We start from the raw sequence: 20,968 nt of genomic DNA, 5'->3' as shown, positions 1-20,968 counted from the left end.
TGCTGCAGTCAATTTGCAGTCTGACATTCATTCGTGTTATTATGATGACAGTCACACTCACTCACTCACTCACTCACTCACTCACTCACACACTCACTCACTCACTCACTCACTCACTCACACACACACACACACCTCACGGTGGGGCATAAAATACCTCCAAAAGCAAAATATCAGGTGGTGTCAGCAACAATTGGAGCCTAATTCCTGAATGCAATTTAAGCAATAAAAAATGTGGCTTCTTTTAAAAAGAAAACCAAAGAGTTGTTAATTTCAGAGGCCTTACTTAATTTCTCTTTTGTACATTTACTACTGCTCTTTAATAAGCAAAACTATCTCTATCCTATTACGCAATAAGTCAATGGATTGAAGACTCTACTGTTAAAATAATCAATAGCTGCAGTCACACTGTGATGCTTTCAAGGAGACTGAGATCAGCAGGTTCACACACACTCTCAGGTGAAGTTGCCAGCTGAAACATTTAATGATAAATGTCTGTGATCTGTATATTTAACATCCTGAATAACGTCAGACCAATGACAGTAGCAGTCTCTGTTACCTATGTGGTGTTTGTTTGCCTGCAGCGCCCTCTCCAGTGTGACAGACAGCTGCTGGTAGATCTTATGAACAGCTGTTTGGATTTCCATCTGGAGGCTCCTCTTCGCTGCTTTAACTCCGTCCTGCAGAAAAGAATGATGCACTGGTTTGTTAATAGATAAAACAATATGGTTATGACTCTTCTGTAAATCAACTGCAGTCAGAGGGATTTCCATTAACATTAGCTTAAACTCCACAGCAGCTGACGGGCCTCACACCTGATAGTGATGTAGCTGCACGCTCTCCCTCTTCAGCCCTCCGGTGCCCACGGTGCCGAGGCCAAAACAACCTGCTAGGAACTGCAGCCTGACGGAGGTGAGCAGGGAGGAGGACTGGAAGGCACTGCTGGATCGATCTGCGTTCCCGGGCTGGCTGCCCTTCTCCTCCATGCCGGAGATCAACACCACGATCTGGTGGAGTGCCTCCAACCGCAGCTGGAGATAATAAAACACATCCTAGCAGTCAGGTGGAGATTTTCACTGAGTCACAAGTCCACTGTATTTTATCAGTATGTGGCAGCACTGTTAACAACATGTTGTTATATTCAGAGAATCTAAATTATGTGTTTGACCTCTACATAGTTTTGGTTTACAGGATGAGTCTAGTGATTTTTTTATATTTTTCTATTTGTCCTATGTTTAGACTCAAACCAACAGTAAATGTATCTCTTAACAAGTACAGTGTGTGTATCTACAGCCTGATTTATCTTCTTCCCCCACTGTTGTTAAAACACACCAGTGAGTTACGCTGTGTCACTGGCTGACATGATCTTTCATCACCATGAACACACACACACTGTAGTTTATTTATATCTCCACCTATCGTAGAGGAGTCGCACATAATTGGCTCAATAAATGGATTCCCCTCCCGTGCTTTATCTGTTATGTAATTATACTTTTATTAAATGATGATGTAAACCCATGTTTTATGGCTGTTGGTAGAAGTTTGCCTTCAGGGCTTTAAGCCAGATAGACCTGATGTTTTAGGACAAAGATTATGGTTTGGGTTCAAATGAAACATTTATTCCAGAAAGGTTCACAGCTGCTGTTTTATGTGTGTTAGTTAGACTTAACTGCATTTAACCAGTTACAGTTTTTACAGTTACTCGTGTGTTGTTGTTATCTTTATGGCTAAAAGCAAAAAAGAAGGGATGACAACTTCTTCTGTAACAAACCGTGTCAAATGGACAAATTATATTGACTAACATCGACCGCAGGCCCCTGAATCACACTGGATCAGATCAAAATCATATCATGGCAGACTTTGTGATAACAGCAAACATCGAAACATTGTCCAAAGAATTGATATGATATTGTATCATGACGAAACTAGTGATGTACACCTCTGGTGTCTGTTGTCGAAATACATTTTAATACCATGTTTTATTACACAAAAGAAAGTGACCTGTGTCTCCCTCAGAGTCAAAGAGAGACCCCCTCACCTCTGCCCGGCTCTGTTGCTGCTCCATGGCCAGGATCGTTGCCTGTGGGCTGGTGGACATACTCTCCTCTGGCTCCTTGAAGGCTGGAGCCAGGCCCACATCTCCACTGATGAAGCTGACCATGTTATCAATGAGAGCATGGATGCCCAGTGAGCGGCTCAGGTCCAGGTCTGACTCTTCATAGGAGTGTGCCGAGCTGTAGCTCCGCTGGCGGCTCAATTTGGCCCTGAACCAGGACTCGGCCAGGGAGTCTGGAGAGCTGTGAAGGAAGCCTGAAGAGAGGAGGAGAGCAGAGAAGCCTTTCAGATGCATAAATGCACAAGACAACTGTTCTGATGGATGGGCCATGTTGCTTTTAAGCACTTAGGAGCTATGCAGTGCGATGCATTATTACTCTATAAAAGTTCATCAAATGGCCAAATGCTGACTCTTCATGCGGGCACAAGCCTTCATCAGCCATTATGGATTCATCTATAATGGGCGCGCTGAGTTTCCAATACCCACTGAGGAAGAAATGCTGCAGCTGAGAAGTGAAATGGTGACCAGAGCTCGTGTTTCCATAAAACAACTGACAGCACTGGTGTATCAGTGCTGATGATTTCTTTATAAGTGTGACTGGTAACTCCATGAACACTCTGACAATTCACATTCTGCACTGAGAATGAGCCTTCATTGTGCAAAGTAACAAAAGCTTCATCCACACTGATACGGTTCATTTCAAACAGTGTTTTAACATGAAATCAACCACTGTACACACGAGCGTCTCGCACAGTTTTTATCATCTCTATCTCTACTAACTTGCATGGGCATTCCTGTGCCGGTGTAAACAGGAAGGAAACTGTTTAATAGTAAGAGCTGGCGAAAAGTAAGACCAGAGATTCCTTTGCTTGGGCCAACTGTAACTGAAAGTAACATATGAGTGTAAGAGCCCGCACACATGCACATCTTTTACCACCTGGAAAATGTGAGGTCAGGCGCTGGATGCTACTCTTGTGCCTTTTCTGCGCAGCAGCAGGTTGCATCTGAGGTTGCTAAGCAACCTTAACAAGCACCGTATCATAGTCTAACTACCTGAAATCCTGAGTGCAGAGCTGATCTGCTTCTAGGCGCTGTTTGTGTGTGTCGGCCTGTTGTCTGTGGGACAGATGTAAAGCTCTGACAGCTCTGCACTAACATGAACATGATTCAGATTTTCAAACTAAAACGGGGTCAGGAGCATTTTCAAAGGTCTCCGTTTCGGGGTTCCAAAACGCCATAGTGTGGATGTGAGGTGGAAACGTAGCAAACGTAATGGACTTTAAAATGGACCTGCAGTTGTATAGCGCCTTTCTAGTCTTCTAATCACTCAAAGCGCTTTAATATGTCACGTTCACTCACTGGTGGCCGACACTACCATACAAGATGCCACCTGCTACTCATCTTAAAAACACTTGCATACAGATGGGACATCCATCAGGAGGAGTAATTTGGAGTTCAGTAGCTTGCCCAAGGATACTTCCCCACCGATCTACTCATTAGTGGACGAGCCGCTCTACCTCTGAGCCAAAGCCGCCCCCAAAATGTAAGAATATCAGTGTGGATGTAGCCGAACATTCAAAGCAGAGGAATGAACTGTTATTTGTACAACAGGCACATCTGTATGGTCTGTATTTCTGTTTGCAGTCTATGCCTCAGCACAGAGAGTAGAATATGAAGTGTCTTGAAGTGCAGCTCAGAACAAAGCCCTCATCATGAGAGATGAATGGAGTTCATCACAGTTATGGAGGTGTGAGCTAACGAGAGGAAGAAACATGCCATCGTTTACTTGCTTGGAGCTCCTCTTGTGTTTGGGGCTCAACTGCCCCAAAAGAAGCAAATAAACTATCCACACAGGAACCGAGAGACAGAGAGACAAGAGTAACACATGATTGATGACCTGAATCACCGTCACACGCAGCATTACACAGAGCGCTCAGCAGACGGGTTTTACCTCTCTTTTTGTGAGAGAACGCCAAGTCCAGGTCGACATTTCTCCTCCCACTCTGAAAGACAAAACAGAGACTGATGTCACTGCACAGCACCACTGAACTGTGATAAAAACGCAGAAGATCATCAACACAAAAATACTACAAGTAAATGTGTGTGTGTGAGAGAGTGTGTGCTCTACCAGAGTGTAACCCTCTTCGTCTGACTCGGGCTGGGAGAGGTCAGACTCGCTCCTGGACTTCATCAGTCTGTAACTGGGGCTGCTCTGCACCGAGCGGCTCTCTGCACTCAGACTCTCGCTCCTGAAAACACAAACACGTCACTGTAACTGTTGCACTGGCGTGAAAAAGACGATGAATCAGTTGCTAATATAACTGAACTACACCTTACCTTTATATACTTTTACTCACTGTTTACAACCTGTTCACATCTCTACATATGTACATACATCTCTATATACTTCTCATTACCCATAAACAGTTACTACAACCTTTCCAAAGCACAAGAACATTATGGGATGGTCATGATTTTACCAAGGTGTACCTCTGCCTCCTGACTAATATTTCGGCTCTGTTATTCAGAAACATTTATGTTGTACGGATTTGTTATGTTATAGTACAAAAAACTATCTTTGTCATATTTTTATTGACTTTTATTTTTATTGAAACTTTTCTATTCTATATTAATATATTGAGTGTTGCAGTAATTTGCCTTATTTTTATTCCTCTTAATATGATTATTGTATGTTTAATGTATGACCAAAAACCAAAGCAAATTCCTTGAATGGAAAACATACTTGGTAATCAACTTATGCTGATTACCAGACAAACTGAGTTATGTCTTGGAAAAAAAAAATGTAAAATTATAATTGCAAAACACATGAAAATATAAATAAATATTCTGAATTTTTCTCTCTTTGGAAAGTGCCCATGGTATAAGCGGGATAATGTGTCAACGCATTAGACAATTCTGGCATCCCTGTTGTCCAAAACGTCCTCGCAGGCATTATCCCTTCGTCATATTTTATGTATGTTACATATATATGTTATATCTTAATACATCCATGACATATCTGAGTCTGATCACATCACCTTAGCCTCAGCTGAACTTTAGAATACATTTAAAGGGCGGGACCATCTGCGTTCTTCACCATGTTTTTCAAATGGTAATTCAGCCGTTAGCAAAAAGTGGTTATGTAGGGTTACAGTGCAGAACACTGTGTCACACGAGTACACCCCCCACCCCGCACACACACACACGCGTCAATTACTGACAGTGTAGCACGGAGTGTGAGGAAAGTGTTCGCTTGGAAGATTTGAGCAGAGAGGTGGAAGATGGTGCTATTTTGTTTTTATTAAACCAGGTGAGACTCACTGAGATTGAGTATAAAACCATATTTGTGCTGTATAAACACATTTACAGATCTATAGTCGGTGCATTACCTACAGTAGATGGCAGTCAGCACGCTCTCAATCCCTGTATTTCAACTTCTGCACTATGCACACCTTCAGCGGGGTTAAAAGCTAAGACGCTGAGTGGACCAGGTGCTGGGTGTTTGAGGTGCAACAGACTGAGCAGAGTTATTTTGGTTTAAGTTGTTTTTTTCAATAAACATTTAGATAATCGATTATTGACATCTGTGAATCAATACTGAATCATCTACGTCCGCATCATGATGCATCTAAGAATCAATTATTTCCACCACTCCTTGACTTAAATCATTGTTTTTACTTGTGTGATTTTATTTTCAGACATATTCAATGAGCACTTTTGGAGGGAGTCCAAGATCTGAGAAGTTCACCACTAGTGACGGCTTCTCTGTTACTGTTGCACACATGACATAAAACTAAATCCATAACAGTTCCCATCACTCCACCGAATCTGTCCTCACTTAACACACAAAGGGCGAGGCTATAGAGTGTTCACTGTGACACATTCTGTAACACCCTTAAAAGCACAGGTGTGCCACACGCCCTGGAGATCTGTAAGGACACACGCTCAGGTTCAAGGTGCTCCAGGTGGAATGTGTACCATAAAACTATACATCAGCACTCAGATGAAACTTGTTGCAACACGTGAACTGTAGGTGAAGAACTTTTAAGATCACCTGTGAACGCTGATATCAGCAAAATTCTGACAGAAAATTCCAGACACACCTTCACATGGCGGCCTGAGGGTGTGTGTGGCCTGATAATTCATGTAACTATGAGCCTCTTCAACACCACAGATTCATGGACTGGACATACACATTTTTTTGGCAGTGGGTAGAAAAACAGACTTGCAGATTTTAATCTTATTTTGGTGAGTCCTGCATTCCAAGAAAAAACTGGCCAAGATACAGGTCATGTTAAACTTCCCCATTGGCCGACACCTTGTTGGTTCATTAGTCTTTCTGACATCGTGTTCAAGCTCAAATATTAAAGAACAGGTTTCAAAATTGTCTTAAAATAAAACTCATGCCCAACTAGAAGATTTTGGTTCCTGTAATGATTCCTCCTCTCACTCCTGGCTGCAAAGACATTCCTTCCTAAAGTGATTCTAGTGTTAGAGTTACAGGACAAATCCTCAGTCCTTGTTCTGCACAAAGATGCACACAGTCAGTAAGAGCTCACACGAAGCTTCAGCTGTCTGAGTTAGCCAAATTAATTCTTGCAAAGCTGTAATCTTTTTAGTAAAAAAGTTCCCACTTTGTTTCTATTATTCCAACACAGCTCAGCGAGGAACACTGAAACACTAACACACCACACTAAAGAGACTGACTCTGGAAAATACCTCCATGATATATCTGAGTCTGATCACATCACTTAAGCCTCAGCTGAACTTAAGAATACATTTAAAAGACGGGCCCATCTGTGTTCTTTACCATGTTTTTCAAATGGAAATTCAGCCGTTAGCAAAAGGTGGTTATGTAGGGTTACAGTGCTGAACACTGTACATCCCCCTGCATGTTTCTCCACAGCATGACAGGTCACAGAAGTTCACCTGTTGGAGGTGAGCTGTTTGTCTGCAGCTCTTTATCATCATCTCACTGTGGCTGTTTCTGATTTCACACACACTTCATTTCCTGTGGTTTCTTCACAATAAAAGTTTTTTACATAACAAAATGATGGGGGACTTTTATTGTGAAGCACCAAAATAACAAAATGTTGAGTTTTTCAGTAGCTACTTCACACTTCATACAACACAGTTGGGGAACTGCAGAAATGTCCCAGATCTTTTACTTTGGATTCATTTTAGTAGGAGCCAGTATCTCTCAATGGCCAGTTCGGACAAGGGGAACAATCACAGTGACAAAGACCTGTTTCAGTGTTCATGTGGGAACGGCAGTGTTCTTTAAAAATGTGACACTGTTCCTTAATACTTTGCCTCACACACAGTTTGTCTCAATCTACAGTAGAGGGATATTTTTCTGTCTGTATGACGGTGTGTGGCGTTCTGACCTGGTCATGAAGCTCAGACACTCCTGTGTTCCTGTGGCCGACTGCGTCTGACCCTCCTCCTGGTTCTGCTTGCTCAGCTCACCCAGCACGGGGCTCACCCCGAGCAGCAGCAGGGCGCAGCGGTGGATCACAGAATTACAGGCGGCTGTGTACAGGTCCTGACCCTCGGGGAGACCCGTACTGCCCCTCCTCCCCTCCTGAGATAGAATGGTGTCCTCCTCTCCTCCTCCTCCTCCTCCTCCTCCTCCTCCACTCCTGGACACAGAGCCGGAACCCAGTCCAGTGCTGCTGCTGGCCCGTTCTCTGTCCCGACTGCGAGCGACCTCCCGCGCTGAGAGGAAACATTGAAAGATTTCTGTGTGGTGCAAGATGCACATACACACAATAAAACACACACACACAAGATGCTGGGTTAGACGAAAAGCAGCAGCCACACAATACACCCAAGGTTTCCCAGAGGTCAAAGTTCATAACCAAAGCTCAGGCCAGTGCAACGCATCAAAAAGCGCACTTACACGTTTCAACTGTTTTTTTGTTTATTGAACAATCAGATCTTTGTACATAAGCTAACAATTAATTTAAATACATCTACTGTTCCACCAGTGCGTCAGTGTGACGGCCGTCTCATTACAGTGCGTCAGGAGATTATACATGTTAATCATTACATGTATGAAACCACAGTAAGTCTCTTTCCATTAAACTGGCTGGTGAGCTGCTTGACATTTGTTTGGCTGCAGCAGCTTCCCACAAATCCTTAAAATAAACTTCTACTCACAGTGAGAGAGATGAATATAAATTTCTTACCTCGCTGCAAATCAGAAACAGTTGGGATAACTGTTGAATTTAGAGCTAAACTGACCATAAATTTTGCTTGACATGGTAGTCGGTGTAACTAGGGGTGTAAGGATCCATCGATCTGGATCGATATAAAGATGTAATAACCAATGATCCAGAATCATCGATGCAAAGTGAAAACATCATTCCATATCATCATCTTAAGGTTATGCTTCTATTTTAGTTACAATTATTTACATTATTTATATGTTGTTTTTATGTTTTATGGCCAAAAGTAAATAAGAAAGGTAGAGCAGCCTCTTCTGTAACAGATTATGTCAAGTGGACATAAAATATTGACTCACATTGGTGGCAAGTCCCTGAACTGCACTGAGTTGAAATCATATCGAGGCAGACTTTGTGATATCGGCAAATATTGCATCATTGTCCAAAGAATTAATACAATATTGTATTGTGATGAAAACTGGTGATTTACACCCCGTGTACCAGTGTTTAACAGTGTTCAGGCATACACCCATTACATTACTTGCCAACAGTCCCCTGCAGCCCTTTGATTTTTTTTATCAACACTTAGTCGGACAATTCAAAGTGTCTCTCTGTACAGAGGCAGCTGCAGAATCGCAGCACAGAGTAGCAGGAGTCAGATTTCACTGATCATGTTGTACAGTGCCGCAGGAACGAGTCCTAAAACCTTTTTGTACTCTCAGTCAATGTGTCTTTAGTTAGATGTCTGTAATAATGTCTGTGGTTAACATGTCCTTAAACATTTTGCTCAATAACATAAAATATGTCAGTAAATATCCCACTGTGAATTCTGAAGCGTTTACATGTCTTAAAAAAGATGGTTGCTAACAAGAGGCTAAATGCAACTACAGAACGTCCTCATGCTGAACACGGCTCTACAGCCTTACTGGGGTGGCAGCGTTAAGTCACGCTGACGTAGTGTAGTTTGTTTATAGCCTAACGCTTTTTACTTCTGGCGACTGAATTTCGGCTTAAAAAATCCTAAAGTGGTTTGATTTGTGAAAATTATCTTGCTGGACAAAACGTGGACGTACTATAAATGTTCCCAAAGGCTTTTTGACGAGGGAACCAGAGGGAAGCTTACTTCTGCATCAGCCTACAGAAAAACGTCAATCCTGGAGCGCTCTATGAGAGTACGGAGAGTTGACCAACAAAATGATGGCGTTGGAGGTGGTGTCAAAGCGAAAAGCAACAGGATCGGGAACCTGATTAAGTTAATGAGAATAGAGGAGCTAGTTACATCTCTAGGAAGAAGTTGGGTGTGTGCAGCCTGTCACCTGCAGCGCACACTGTGGCAGCTCCTGACTGTTCAATTGCTCCCTGCAATATTTCACACTGATCCACTGTCAACTAATGTGAAAGTTGTCATGTCAGCAGTAGGAAAGACTTGGTTTAAATTAGCAGTAACTGAATTCAGTGCTCTGCAGGCACTGAGCATCATCATAAAAGTTTCCTCCCAGTGGCATCCGTACTGTGTATTATTAAATAAATAACCAAACTCCAGAAAGCCCTGAGTCTAAATAACAACATCTGACTGGAAACTGGGATAAACCTGAAAACTAAACTAACAGGACCAAACATTCATCAGGATACAGTGCCAAGCAAATTCAGCAAGAACTAACTGTTTAGCATTTTCACAGTTTAATAACTGTCGTCATGAAGCAGAGCTGGAATCAAACGGGAGCAGGCAGGATATGAACTGAGAAATACATTTATTGAATTATAATCTAATGTTTCTGATGATCAGCACACTGAAAGCAGAGAAACATACGAGTCCAAGCAGGTGTACTTACTTCCAGCCGTCATCACTTCGTGTTCCCGGTCCTCCTCTTCATCGTCTTGTTCCTGATGGCCCTCCTCCCTCTCACGGTCCGCTCTCTCTTCAAGCTCCGCCTCCTCGTCGATGGTGCGTGTGAACGAGTGCTCCTGAGGGTCCATGTCCAGAGAGTCCTGATTGTCTGAGATCTGATCAAGTGAAACCAAATGACATCCATGAGTGCATCTGAAAATCTGTTTGTTTAATGAGCAAAGCGTCCACTCACAGAGGAAGCATCTATAAGAAAAGGAAAACACAGAGTCTGAGAGACTCCTTGAAGCTGGGGTGGGCAGTTTTATTTTGGCGTCATTGGGCAAAACTCCCATAACGCATTTTGTAATTCAAGTGGACTGAGAGAAAACTAGACTTCTGCACCTCGTCTTGGTTCTGTTTTCAGACCTCTAGCTCAATTGGTAGGGTGTGCGCCCAATATAGGCTGAGGCCTCTGCAGTAGACCAGGTTCAATTCCAACCCATGGCCCTTTGCTGCATGTCATCCCCCTCTCTCTGAAAACTTCCCTGTCTCTCTACGGCTGTCCATCAATAAAGGCATAAAAACACCCAAAAAATCTGGCCCGTGACTGGAGACTTTGGCTAACCACAGGTCATTTCAGGGAGAGGGCGTTCCTACTGGCTGTTCTACAAGTGCAGATAAGCGTGCACGTCCCTTCAGATGCTGAAAGTCTGATTCAATGGGGGAGAATCCTGCAGAGAAAGTTGCTAATCCAGCACTGGCAAACACTGCCTACACTGCATATCAACTAGGGGTGTAACGATACATTGATCCATTGATTAACGATCCAATTACATCACTGCAAAATGAAAACATCGATCCATATCGTCATCTTAAAGATACGCCTTTATTTTGAAATTCACATAGCACGTCTGTGTCACCATTTTAGTGAACAGGTCTATTTTTATTATTTTTTTGTTACAGAAGAATACTGTTTTTCATTTAAATGCCTGATACCTGGAAGAGCTCAGAAATAAAATGGTCAAATCATTTTCTAGTTGTTTTTGTGAGTTGATGTAAATGATTGTGTTTGATGGGCGTATGATATAGCGCCATATCGATCACAGGCTCCTGAATCAAATCGAATTGAAATCGTATCGTGACAGACTTTGTGATATTGACAAACATCATATCGTCATCCAAACAAATCGATATAATATCCTATCGTGATGAAGCTGGTGATTTACACCCCTAATATCAACCCAAAAAAGGACAACAAACAGAGAGTCTGACAATAAACAAAATAAAATGTGTTAATATCAGCAAAGTGTTTTAGAGATGGAGAGAAAATGTTGCTAATAAGTTAGCCTTCTGCTAACTGACGCCAAAAGTTCATGGCTGTAGCTTGAAGTTCACGTTTATGTAGCTAAAGTTAGCGAGAGCCTTGAGTCACAGTGTGCCCTCAACCTCACTCCCCACCGCTACAGACCACCTCACTGAGAGGAGAGTAGGCAGCAGCTCCAGAGGCTGACCTCCAGTCAGCGTCTGCAGCAACCTGAAACCAGTCAGCACAAACCCCAGCTCTGGGGGACCCGACAGCTCTGACTTCTCCCTGGATCAGCAACTTTCTGTTGCTGCTGTTACACAGGTTGGACCCAGCACTGCAGCTGGCCACGAATTCAAGCTGCTGCAGCCTCCTACCGAAGGTTCGGAGCTGCCACCTGCTCTCCTCCTAGCGTAGCAGTACACTGCAGCAGAGAGCGAGGCGGAGAGACTGTAGGGGGGCTAGCAGCTACTTCTTATCTCAAAGAGCAGCTGAGTGAATGAGTTGAGTGTGGGACACATTGGAATACTGTATGCGCGTGCATATGCCTGTGCTGGTCTGATGGGAGGGGCTTAGGACAGAGAGGGGAGAGCTGCAGGTGGAGGGGGATTTTTCTCCTTTTCCAGATATCTGCCTTCCCCAGCTTCAACCAAATGTAAATTACTGAATGCAAACATGTGCATGTGTCCATTCACAACTTCTGTTTACTCACCCTCCTCTCACGTGAAGAGGATCTTGTCTGGATGAAGTCCATATTCTTACAGGCCAGCAGGCGGTTTCGTACCTTGTAAACACTGCGATAGACCTCCGCCAGGGACTTTGATGGTTGGTACCTGATGGGAAAATAAAAATATACCTATGACATGTCTTGTTGGATTTAAAATGGTTCTACAGGACAGTGCAGAGACGTTTAATGAGACCTATCATAAAGATCATGTTACAGTACCTGCCCTCCCCACAGGCTTGGCCCAACAGCCCTGTGTGCTTCAATAAGGCTGCCAGCACAAACCTGGAAACAGTGTCCAACAGGGACTCATTACTGAGAGACGCGTTGTCCCAGTCTGCAACAGAAGACATGGCACACTGTCAGTTACTTATATAAACTAATGTCTCGAGCACAGAGGCAGAATTCATTATACAGCTCCTCAGAAGGTAGACCTTTGCTCATGGCGTAGTCCTGCATGTTGATCCAGAGGCTGTTGGCAGGTTCTTTAGAGGAACACAGAGCCAAATCCACCAGGACACTCAAGTCAGGACGCAGCGTGCAGTCAAAGGGCTTCTGCTCTTCATTACCAGACAGTGCCGCCTCCAGTAATGAGCTGATGCAGGTGTCTGAAGGACACGAGTGAACAAACTCTCATCATCTCAACAAGTCACAGAGGAAACATCACATGAATAATGGAATGAAAGGACAAAAGAAAAAACAAATTCATCTTAAAAATATCCCGCTGGAATTTAAATTAAGACAGCTGAGAAAACTACACTCAACTGCTTCTGTTTTTACCAAACACCTAAACTCAGTCATCACATCTGTCCTCTGCCTACCGAGCTGTGGGATCTCCATTTCCAAGCCGTTGCTGAAGAGTGGCGTTTTGAGCCAGTAAGCAGTGTCCTGCTCCTCCAGTGAGGTCGGAGCTCCCTGGAGCATCCCACCGAGGCAGCGGCCCACCAGCAGGGCGACTGTCCTCTCCAGATCCACGAGCCACACCCAGGAGAGCGCCTGCTGTGGCAGGGACATACCTGAGGCTGGCTCAGCGAAGTCAGAGGTACCTGAAAAGTTAAAAGAGGTGTCGTGGAAAAGGACAGCATGATTTCTACTGCACAGAAACATGAAGGTCTTCAAAAAGTTTACATTCTCAGGGTTAAAAAGGTTCAAGACAGAACAGAAATATCATTTGGTGGACACATTTTCTAACCTCAGAGTGTGACCCCTAACTTTTAAACAGTTACAAAGTCCTAATTCACAGCTGTAGCTCACAAACAAAAGGTCAAATGCTAAAGATAAGACGCTAAATATTTGATCAGAAGCAGAGCAACCTACACAGCAACTCAGCTTTGATACAAATACACTACTGTTAAAGTTTTGTCACAATTAGGACCGGAGGACTCAGAGCTGACCTGGCCTCTGTGTAGAGTTTAGATTACATCCAAATGTTATCCTTAAATTTGTTTACCACAGACCAGTGTGGTAAAGAACTTTAATGGATTTTGTAAAGAACAAAGACAGACTAAACCAATCCAAACAACTACATTCAACCTTATTTTCATGAACAACAAAAAACACAAACAGCAACAATGATTATTGTTTAGTAAATGAGTTTTTGATAGCGATAGTGCCATGAACCAGGCTGAATGCTGTTAGGTAGTGATATAAAAAGGTATTAAGTATACTCTAAACTGCACAGTCCATGTTTAGATGATTTAATGCATGACATGCTTTCTTTGTTTTGTGCTCACCGTGCAGAGGCCACTGCAGCTCCTGGTCCTCCAGCGGGGAGGCAGCAGGGAGCAGCCTGTTGAGGCGGTCCAGAGGAGGCAGCAGGTCCAGCAGGTGGCTCAGTAGAGGCCTCGCCACCGACACCGGGAGCAGCAGCAACGAGTTGATTATCTGGCAAAGCATGCTGCCTGCTGCGGACACGTAGATCACATCTGGAGGTGACAGAGTTACGTCAGTACTGTCAGTTTCAAAACAACTGTGATGACGAAAGAAACGACTGAGAAATTATTTCAGTTTATTGAAAGTTAGTAAAACAGTAAAGAAAATATATTGTTATTACTGTGAATAAATGATTCTGTAGTTTTATATCACAGCATATAACCCATTAAAGTGTTGTTTGATGCAGTTTAACCTGCACTGTCTTTGAGTTAGTATCATGAGACAGATTGTGAAAAACCAATAATAAAGTTAAGCTGAAGCTTTTACCAAAGATGAACATAAAAACAGAAAAAGTATTTTATGATGAAAAGGCCAAGTGAACACTGGAGGACAAGGCCCCGATCACACAGAAAGTGTTCTAGCAGCTGGAGGCGGCTTTTTATGATTATTATTAATGGGAGGGAAACTCCTTTTAATAGTTTTTAATGACAATGAAGCTTTTTGCTAGCTGTTGCGTTGCTATGTGCCTCATGTTTCTGCACCCTAGGCGCCTGGCGTTTTTGCCAGAGCACTGTGAACTCCTCGAGTTGAAAAAACTGACACCTCATGTCATCTCTGCTTTTTTTCCCCATTGTCCAATGGGATGATTGGAGAGGCGGGCCTTCTGTGGTGGTCACGACAACAAGTTTACAGTTGGTAAATGGAGGAGAAACTGGTGGTAGTGGTTGCTGGATACCCAGAGCTATACGACTTTACAAACCACAGTTAGCACCATCTCAATAGAAAACAGCAGGTGTGGAAGCAGATAAGTGCAGTACTGTAAACGTCCATGATGGAGGAGAAGCTCCTGGACCAACTGGTGGTACTCCCCATGATCCAGCCTCTTTTTTAGGGTCTCTTGTACCCACACAGATCTCTGTTTATCTGCTGACAGCCTCTCACCCTCAACCAGAGCTACAGACAGTACCCTCTGCCTCAACATGGCAGCAATTACACACTGATCACTGCAGGATACAGAAACTGTAGACTGATTACACGGGAAGGTTAGGGTGAGGAGGTGATGGGGTGGTTACGTTGCATAAAAAGGCACACAGGGCGTCTTTTTACTAAAGGTAATGTAAAAAAGGCAGTGCCGTGCGCATCGCCTTTTGCAGCCTGCAAAGCCCTTTCTGTGTGATTAGGGGCTAAGAGAGTCGCTACAGCAGCAGCGACGTGATAGACAAGGAGGAATAAAGAGATTAAGTGATCCTCTTCACCCTGTAGCTTCTCTCGTATGTTGCCGTTCCAAGAACTCTCTTTTATCAGAGCAGCTGAGCGGGAGAAGATATCTGTGGCGTGAGGCAGCAGGAGCTGCAGGTGCTTGTGGAGTAACGCCACGCTGCTGGAGTTCTACAGAAAAAAACATGAGGATCAAAATATTTCAACTGAAATCTGGTCCTTCAAAGAAAATACATACTTATGAGACTGTGATTTATAAACATGTACAGCCACTGAAATCACATTTAATCAAGACATTCTGTCAAGACTTAGCTCAAAAACAAAACAGCTATGTAACTAGGAGTTCCTCTGCTTCATGCATCAGTTAAAAAAATGTGTTTTCTTTCAAGATTTAACATGATTTTACACTTCATGAATAAGATCATGTGAGCTCTGAAATTAGATGTGCAATAAAGAGTAAATAACTCAAACATCACGGGCTTGTCCCTTTCAAGTCCAAACATGTTGTAATCTCAGCAGTGTTGCAATAAGTCACATGACCCTGATGGCACCGGACCAAGAAGTTTAAATAACTACATGATGACTTTTTGGTTGCGTAAACACCATTTCCACGTAATAAAACAGTTATCTGTGGAAGAGAGAGTGAGTGTTTGAACAGGCTGCGCATTAACAAACACAGCAGAGTGTCCATACCTCAGTGACAGAGTTAATGTGGCAGTAAGCTAACAGTTGCTTCTGTAAGGAACACAGCAGTTGGTGGAGGTGAGCTGGTTGGCTGCTGTCAGAGGAGGACGTGCCCTGCTGCAGCTTATCGCTGTTCTTCTCCAGCTCACCGAATGCCTGATCCTGCCAAACACAAACACACAAAAAAATCAGATATAACAAACTACAAGTTCACAGATATCGCAGGTATGTCAGGGATCTTCCAAGACTGAACTGGACTGAACTGTATTGTAGTGTGTGAAGGAAAGGTCTGTCTTTTTCCGAGCAGAAAATATTCAGCAGACCACAGTTTGGTTTCAGCTGTCAATTTGTAGCGGTTATGAAAAATACAAAAAAGCTATCACATAGATTCAGGATTAAAAGCAGCCTTAAGGCCGTTACACACCAGGGACATGACAAATCAACAACATGAAAATACTTGTGTATTACACCTCATAATACTCTGCATCAAAACAATTCATACCAACAGCAGTTGCAACACTTGTTAAACTAGAATCACCACCCCGTGGTTGTCTGACTCCGTCCACCAGTCCACCCTGTGGTTGTATGACTCCGCCCACCTGTCCAGTGTCTCTGACAGTCTCCATCCATGTCAGTGAAAACATGGATGCTTCACACACAGAAGATCTATACAATCAGCACAGTTTCAAGATTAGAGTCACCAATTCAGTATCTGACCAAATGTCTCCCCTTCTGTTCCTGAGATATGACGTTAAAACATGATGATGTCGCAGTCAAGCTGACCTTTGACCTTTTGACCTTCATTATTTTATCCTATTAGACATTTGTGTCAAGTTTCATCAGAATTAGTGAATGAATTCTGGAGTTATGGCCAAAAACGTGTTTTTGTGAGGTCACACTGACCTTTGACCTTCAACCACAAAATTCTGATCACTTTATTCTTTAGTCCAAGTGGACGTATGTGCCAAATGTGATGCTGAGATATCGCATTCACAAAAATGAGACAGACAAGGTCATAGTGACCTTGACCTTTGGATGCCAAAATCTAATCAGTTCAGTGAAGCTGACCTCCGTCTTTTGGATATAAAATGTCATCACTTCATTATTTAATCCTGTCAGAATTTAGTGTATGAATTCTCAAGTTATGGCCAAAAACACGTTTTTGTAAGGTCAAAGTGACCTCTGAGCTTCGACCACCAAATTTGAATCAGTTTATTCTTCAGTCTAAGTGAATGTTTGTGCCAAATTCAAAGAAATTCCCTCAAGGTATCCTTGAGATATCATGTTTGCAAGAATGAGACAGACGAGGTCACACTGACCTTGACCTTTGACCAATAAAATCCAATCAGTTCATTGTTGAGTCCAAGTGAATGTTCGTGTCAAATTTGAAGGAATTCCCTCATGGTGTTTTTGAGATATCGCATTCACAAAAACGAGACAGACAAGGTCACAGTGATCTTGACCTTTGACGACCTAATTCTAATCAGTTCATTCTTCAGTCCAAGAGGATGTCTGAGCCAAATTTGAAGAAACTCTCTCAAGCTGTTCGAAAGAAATTGCGTTCACGAGAATGAGATGGATGCAAGGCCACGGTGACCTTGACCTTCGACCCTTGATCACCAAAATCTGATCAGTTCATCCTCAAGTCTAAGTGAATGTTTGTGCTAAATTTGAAGAAGTTTCCCTCAAGGTGTTCTTGATATTATGTTTACAAGAGAGGGACAGACGGACAGTCTGAGGACATGATGCCTTTGGTCGGCACAGAGAAAAAAGAAATGTATTAATGTGCAAATTTTTCACAGGAAAAAAAAAAATGTGTGTAAAGGTCTTTAGACCTAATCACGTTCATGGGCAGATTCAGCAACATTTTTTCAAAACGATATTCAAATGTTTTTGTTTCTCCTGAAGCTGGTTCATCCATCTAAATATGTTTTTTAGATTATTTTTCACACCTGAAACGAGTTAACATGTTCTCCCACACATGACGAGCGTGTCCTAATTACAGAGGGTGAATCTGACATTGTTTCTTATGAGTAACACAGAATCATTACTTTGTTCCACCCACTGCTTTTGTGATCTGGATTCTCAGTATGGTTAAATTTAGAGGACCCAAATTTCATTACTGGTTTTTGTTGAATTATGTTTCTTTATCAAGATGTTTTTTTCCCAAAACAAAAAGACAGAGCTCTGCAGATGAAGAAAATGAGTAAGAGGAGCAAAAGGAAAAATACAGCGAGAGGCAATGAACACAAAAGGAGTGAGTCAAATGCAGAGAGGGCTGCAGTCTAATCATCATTCATTGCTAAGGCCTGCATAATCACACACACTTGAGCATACAGCCTGTGTCTGTGTATGTGTGTGTGTGTGGTACAATCAATAAAAAGCTGTCTTTAGAGAACGAGGCACAGGAACGAGCCGCTGCTGTGCCAGGAACAAAGGCAGCAGGTGATAATAACAAAGGATTAAACATGAGTCATGCTCTGCCTCCAACACTGAGAGCAGGGAGGGAGATGGAGAGACGCTCGGGTGTAACAACGATGCTTTTTAAGTTGACTTCACTGATGACTTCCTTCCTGACTAATGTCTGCCTTTGTCAGTCCTGAACAGATCATAATAACCTCGCCAATAATGGTTTGTCACGGAGTAACACACACCCACACACAACACACACAAACACACTGAAATCAATAAGAGCAAACTCTGCACTCTCTGTTGGAGCTCAACCAAACATCTACTTACAGTATAAAAGCCCAGATTCCTGAGCAGCGTCTTCATCAGGATCTCAGCCAGGTGGGTGTCAGGGTGGCCGGCTGTGGCGCTGTACGTGGGGTCCGGCGAGGCTGTGAAGCCCTGGCCGGAGGTCAGAACCTCGGGGCCGTCAGCAGGAGAGCTGTAACCCAGGAGCGAGGCCACGTGGGTGTGGTCCTGCAGACTGGTCAGGATGATGTCCAGCTGCATCCTCTGATAAACACAAACACACAGATTTCAATAAGACTGCTGACCTTAACAAACACAGCACAGTAACAGGACATGATATCAAACTTGTTCACTGCGAGGTTCATACTGAGGGCAGCAGCAGGTCAGTCAACAGATGCTTATCTGTAATTCAGTAATTGGGAAAATAAGGCCAACGTTCGGACAGTGAACAAGTTTGACCAGTGAGAAAAGATGTCCTCAGCTGAGGTTATCACAGCAACTCATGAATACACTCCTGCCTTTACCTTGTTTTCCTTTATTTCATAAAACACAAGCAATTACAGATGATTTTATTTGTTGAGTTAACGCCACATTTCTGCACATGAAATGTTTCACAGATGAAAAGCAGTTAATGCTGTTTAAGAAGTCTGACATTATGGAAATATGTTTATTCACTTTCTTGGCATGACTCAGATGAGAACATAGATATCACTCTTCTATCCGAGCACTGAATATAAGGCTACAGCCGCTAACTGTACTGCCTCTTTCCTGTGGTTTTGTGACATTCAGAGCAGCAACCACTTTCTGCTGTGTACAGATACACTGGAGTCTCTCTTTTTCTCTCTCTCTCTCTCTCTCTCTCTCTCTCTCTGTGTTTTCATCTCTCTCATGTCTAGACCAAACTGAACAAATATTTATAGACGCACAAGCAACATCATAATTAAACAGGCTTTTAGTTTTTACATTTATTTTATTTTGAAAATTGGCCAGATTTTTCTGTGTCCAACTTCCTGTTTGGTAAGATCCGCTCTATCCAGCTTGACAGAAGCGCTCGCGGCTCACGTGAAAAATAGACCAGACGCCGAACTGAAGCGCTGCAGTGTGCGAGCCTCCGTGGGCGCTCCGCTCTGCTCAGCGGCCTGTGTGGACAGTCAGATAGGTTAACATGGGCGCTGATTGAAAACTGCCTCCGCTGCTGGGCGCTGCGCTTCGGTTCCGCGTCCAGTGTGTCCGTGGCGTGACTGAATGAGAGACTGTGAAAACTTAAGGCCCGCCCTACTCTGCCTCTGATTGGCTAGAACTCCTTGTTTACCTTGAGTAATGTGATACACCATTGGTAGTTGGAACTATCACTTTGCTTTGCTTTAAAACGACTGGTTAAATGTTGCTATGGCAAGATGATAAAATATTCACAAGAAAAAAATTTCAAACCCTGAGTCACTGAAGCGTAGCGCCCATCCTCTGATTTCCCCTGGTTAACACTTTTAACTCTGTCAGCACTGTTATGGAGTTAGCACCATTATCTGCTAGCTGTCAACTCAGCCACCTCCATGTTGAGAACTGTGTGGAGTCAACTCAAACCCCTTTAACTTCTGAAGCTCTGGTGAAAGTTCAGTCAGGAAGACGCTACTTGTTATGCTCCGGCTGTATGTTTCTTTCTCACCCTGACATTCACTATTTGCACGCATGCTCACTGTCTATCTCTAGGTGTCATTGTCTGTGTCTGTCAATCACCTCATCAGCTGTTCTTCAGCTGATTCACAATCAACAAATAGCACAGCGACACACTTTCTCTGTCAGCCAATCATCTTACTGCTCCTCATTTCAAATATGGTTCTGTCTCTGACATACTTCTCTCTTGCTGCAGTTGTGTGCACCCTTCACCTCTCCATCACCACCCAGTTTTCACGGATTCATCATCCTCAGCAGCCATCAGCCTCGAAGTCAGCAGCCTCAGAGTCATGAGTCACCACTAACACCAGTGTCTGGACTCGATGGGGGGATGTATCTTGCTGCCGCTCAGATGTCCCTTGATATCTCCCTCTGATGTCCAAGTGCTAAATACTTCTGTTAAATCTTGCTCAGCACAAATCATCTGCTAATCTGTTCACTCATATTCTATTATTACTATTCTACTATCTATCTACCGTCCTTCCAGTCTTTATGCTATGCTAAGCTAACTGGCTGCTAGCTGTAGCCTCATTTCTATCATACAAGCATGAGAGCGGTATTGATCTTTCTTCTAATCCAACTCCAGGAAGACAGTGCATAAGTTAATTTCCCAAAATCTCAAACAATTAATTAGAGTTTGATTAAAATAATCCGAAGCTTAATCTCTCTGCAACGTTGGTTTTAGAAGTCCACAAAAATAAACATTTCAAACAGTTCCCAGAGCGGATCATTGTTATGACATTTTGAT

The 20,968-nt window shown here is 43.1% G+C and overlaps 1 protein-coding gene across 5 annotated transcripts in view; it reads right to left on the bottom strand.

Moving 5' to 3' along the window:
* The window catches only part of herc1 (HECT and RLD domain containing E3 ubiquitin protein ligase family member 1), an 84,880-nt gene that overhangs the window by 41,340 nt on the left and 22,572 nt on the right, over positions 1-20,968 (bottom strand). For 4 of the 5 annotated variants that reach the window (XM_078173153.1, XM_078173167.1, XM_078173157.1 and 1 more), the window contains exons 14-28: positions 18,592-18,813; positions 15,862-16,014; positions 15,207-15,339; positions 13,812-14,003; positions 12,900-13,124; positions 12,513-12,686; positions 12,301-12,415; positions 12,067-12,187; positions 10,056-10,227; positions 7,444-7,798; positions 4,185-4,305; positions 4,008-4,059; positions 2,039-2,310; positions 816-1,031; positions 560-680 (exon numbers count right to left, since the gene is read on the bottom strand). In XM_078173153.1, coding sequence (XP_078029279.1) covers positions 560-680; positions 816-1,031; positions 2,039-2,310; positions 4,008-4,059; positions 4,185-4,305; positions 7,444-7,798; positions 10,056-10,227; positions 12,067-12,187; positions 12,301-12,415; positions 12,513-12,686; positions 12,900-13,124; positions 13,812-14,003; positions 15,207-15,339; positions 15,862-16,014; positions 18,592-18,813 — 2,644 coding nt within the window. The remainder of the gene's footprint in view (positions 1-559; positions 681-815; positions 1,032-2,038; positions 2,311-4,007; positions 4,060-4,184; positions 4,306-7,443; positions 7,799-10,055; positions 10,228-12,066; positions 12,188-12,300; positions 12,416-12,512; positions 12,687-12,899; positions 13,125-13,811; positions 14,004-15,206; positions 15,340-15,861; positions 16,015-18,591; positions 18,814-20,968) is intronic. The other variant, XM_078173159.1, reaches the window with a different exon arrangement.

This window comes from Epinephelus lanceolatus, chromosome 2 (assembly GCF_041903045.1).
Source record: "Epinephelus lanceolatus isolate andai-2023 chromosome 2, ASM4190304v1, whole genome shotgun sequence".
In the NCBI taxonomy this organism is placed as follows: domain Eukaryota; kingdom Metazoa; phylum Chordata; class Actinopteri; order Perciformes; family Serranidae; genus Epinephelus; species Epinephelus lanceolatus.
This window is presented reverse-complemented; position numbering and strand designations above follow the sequence as displayed.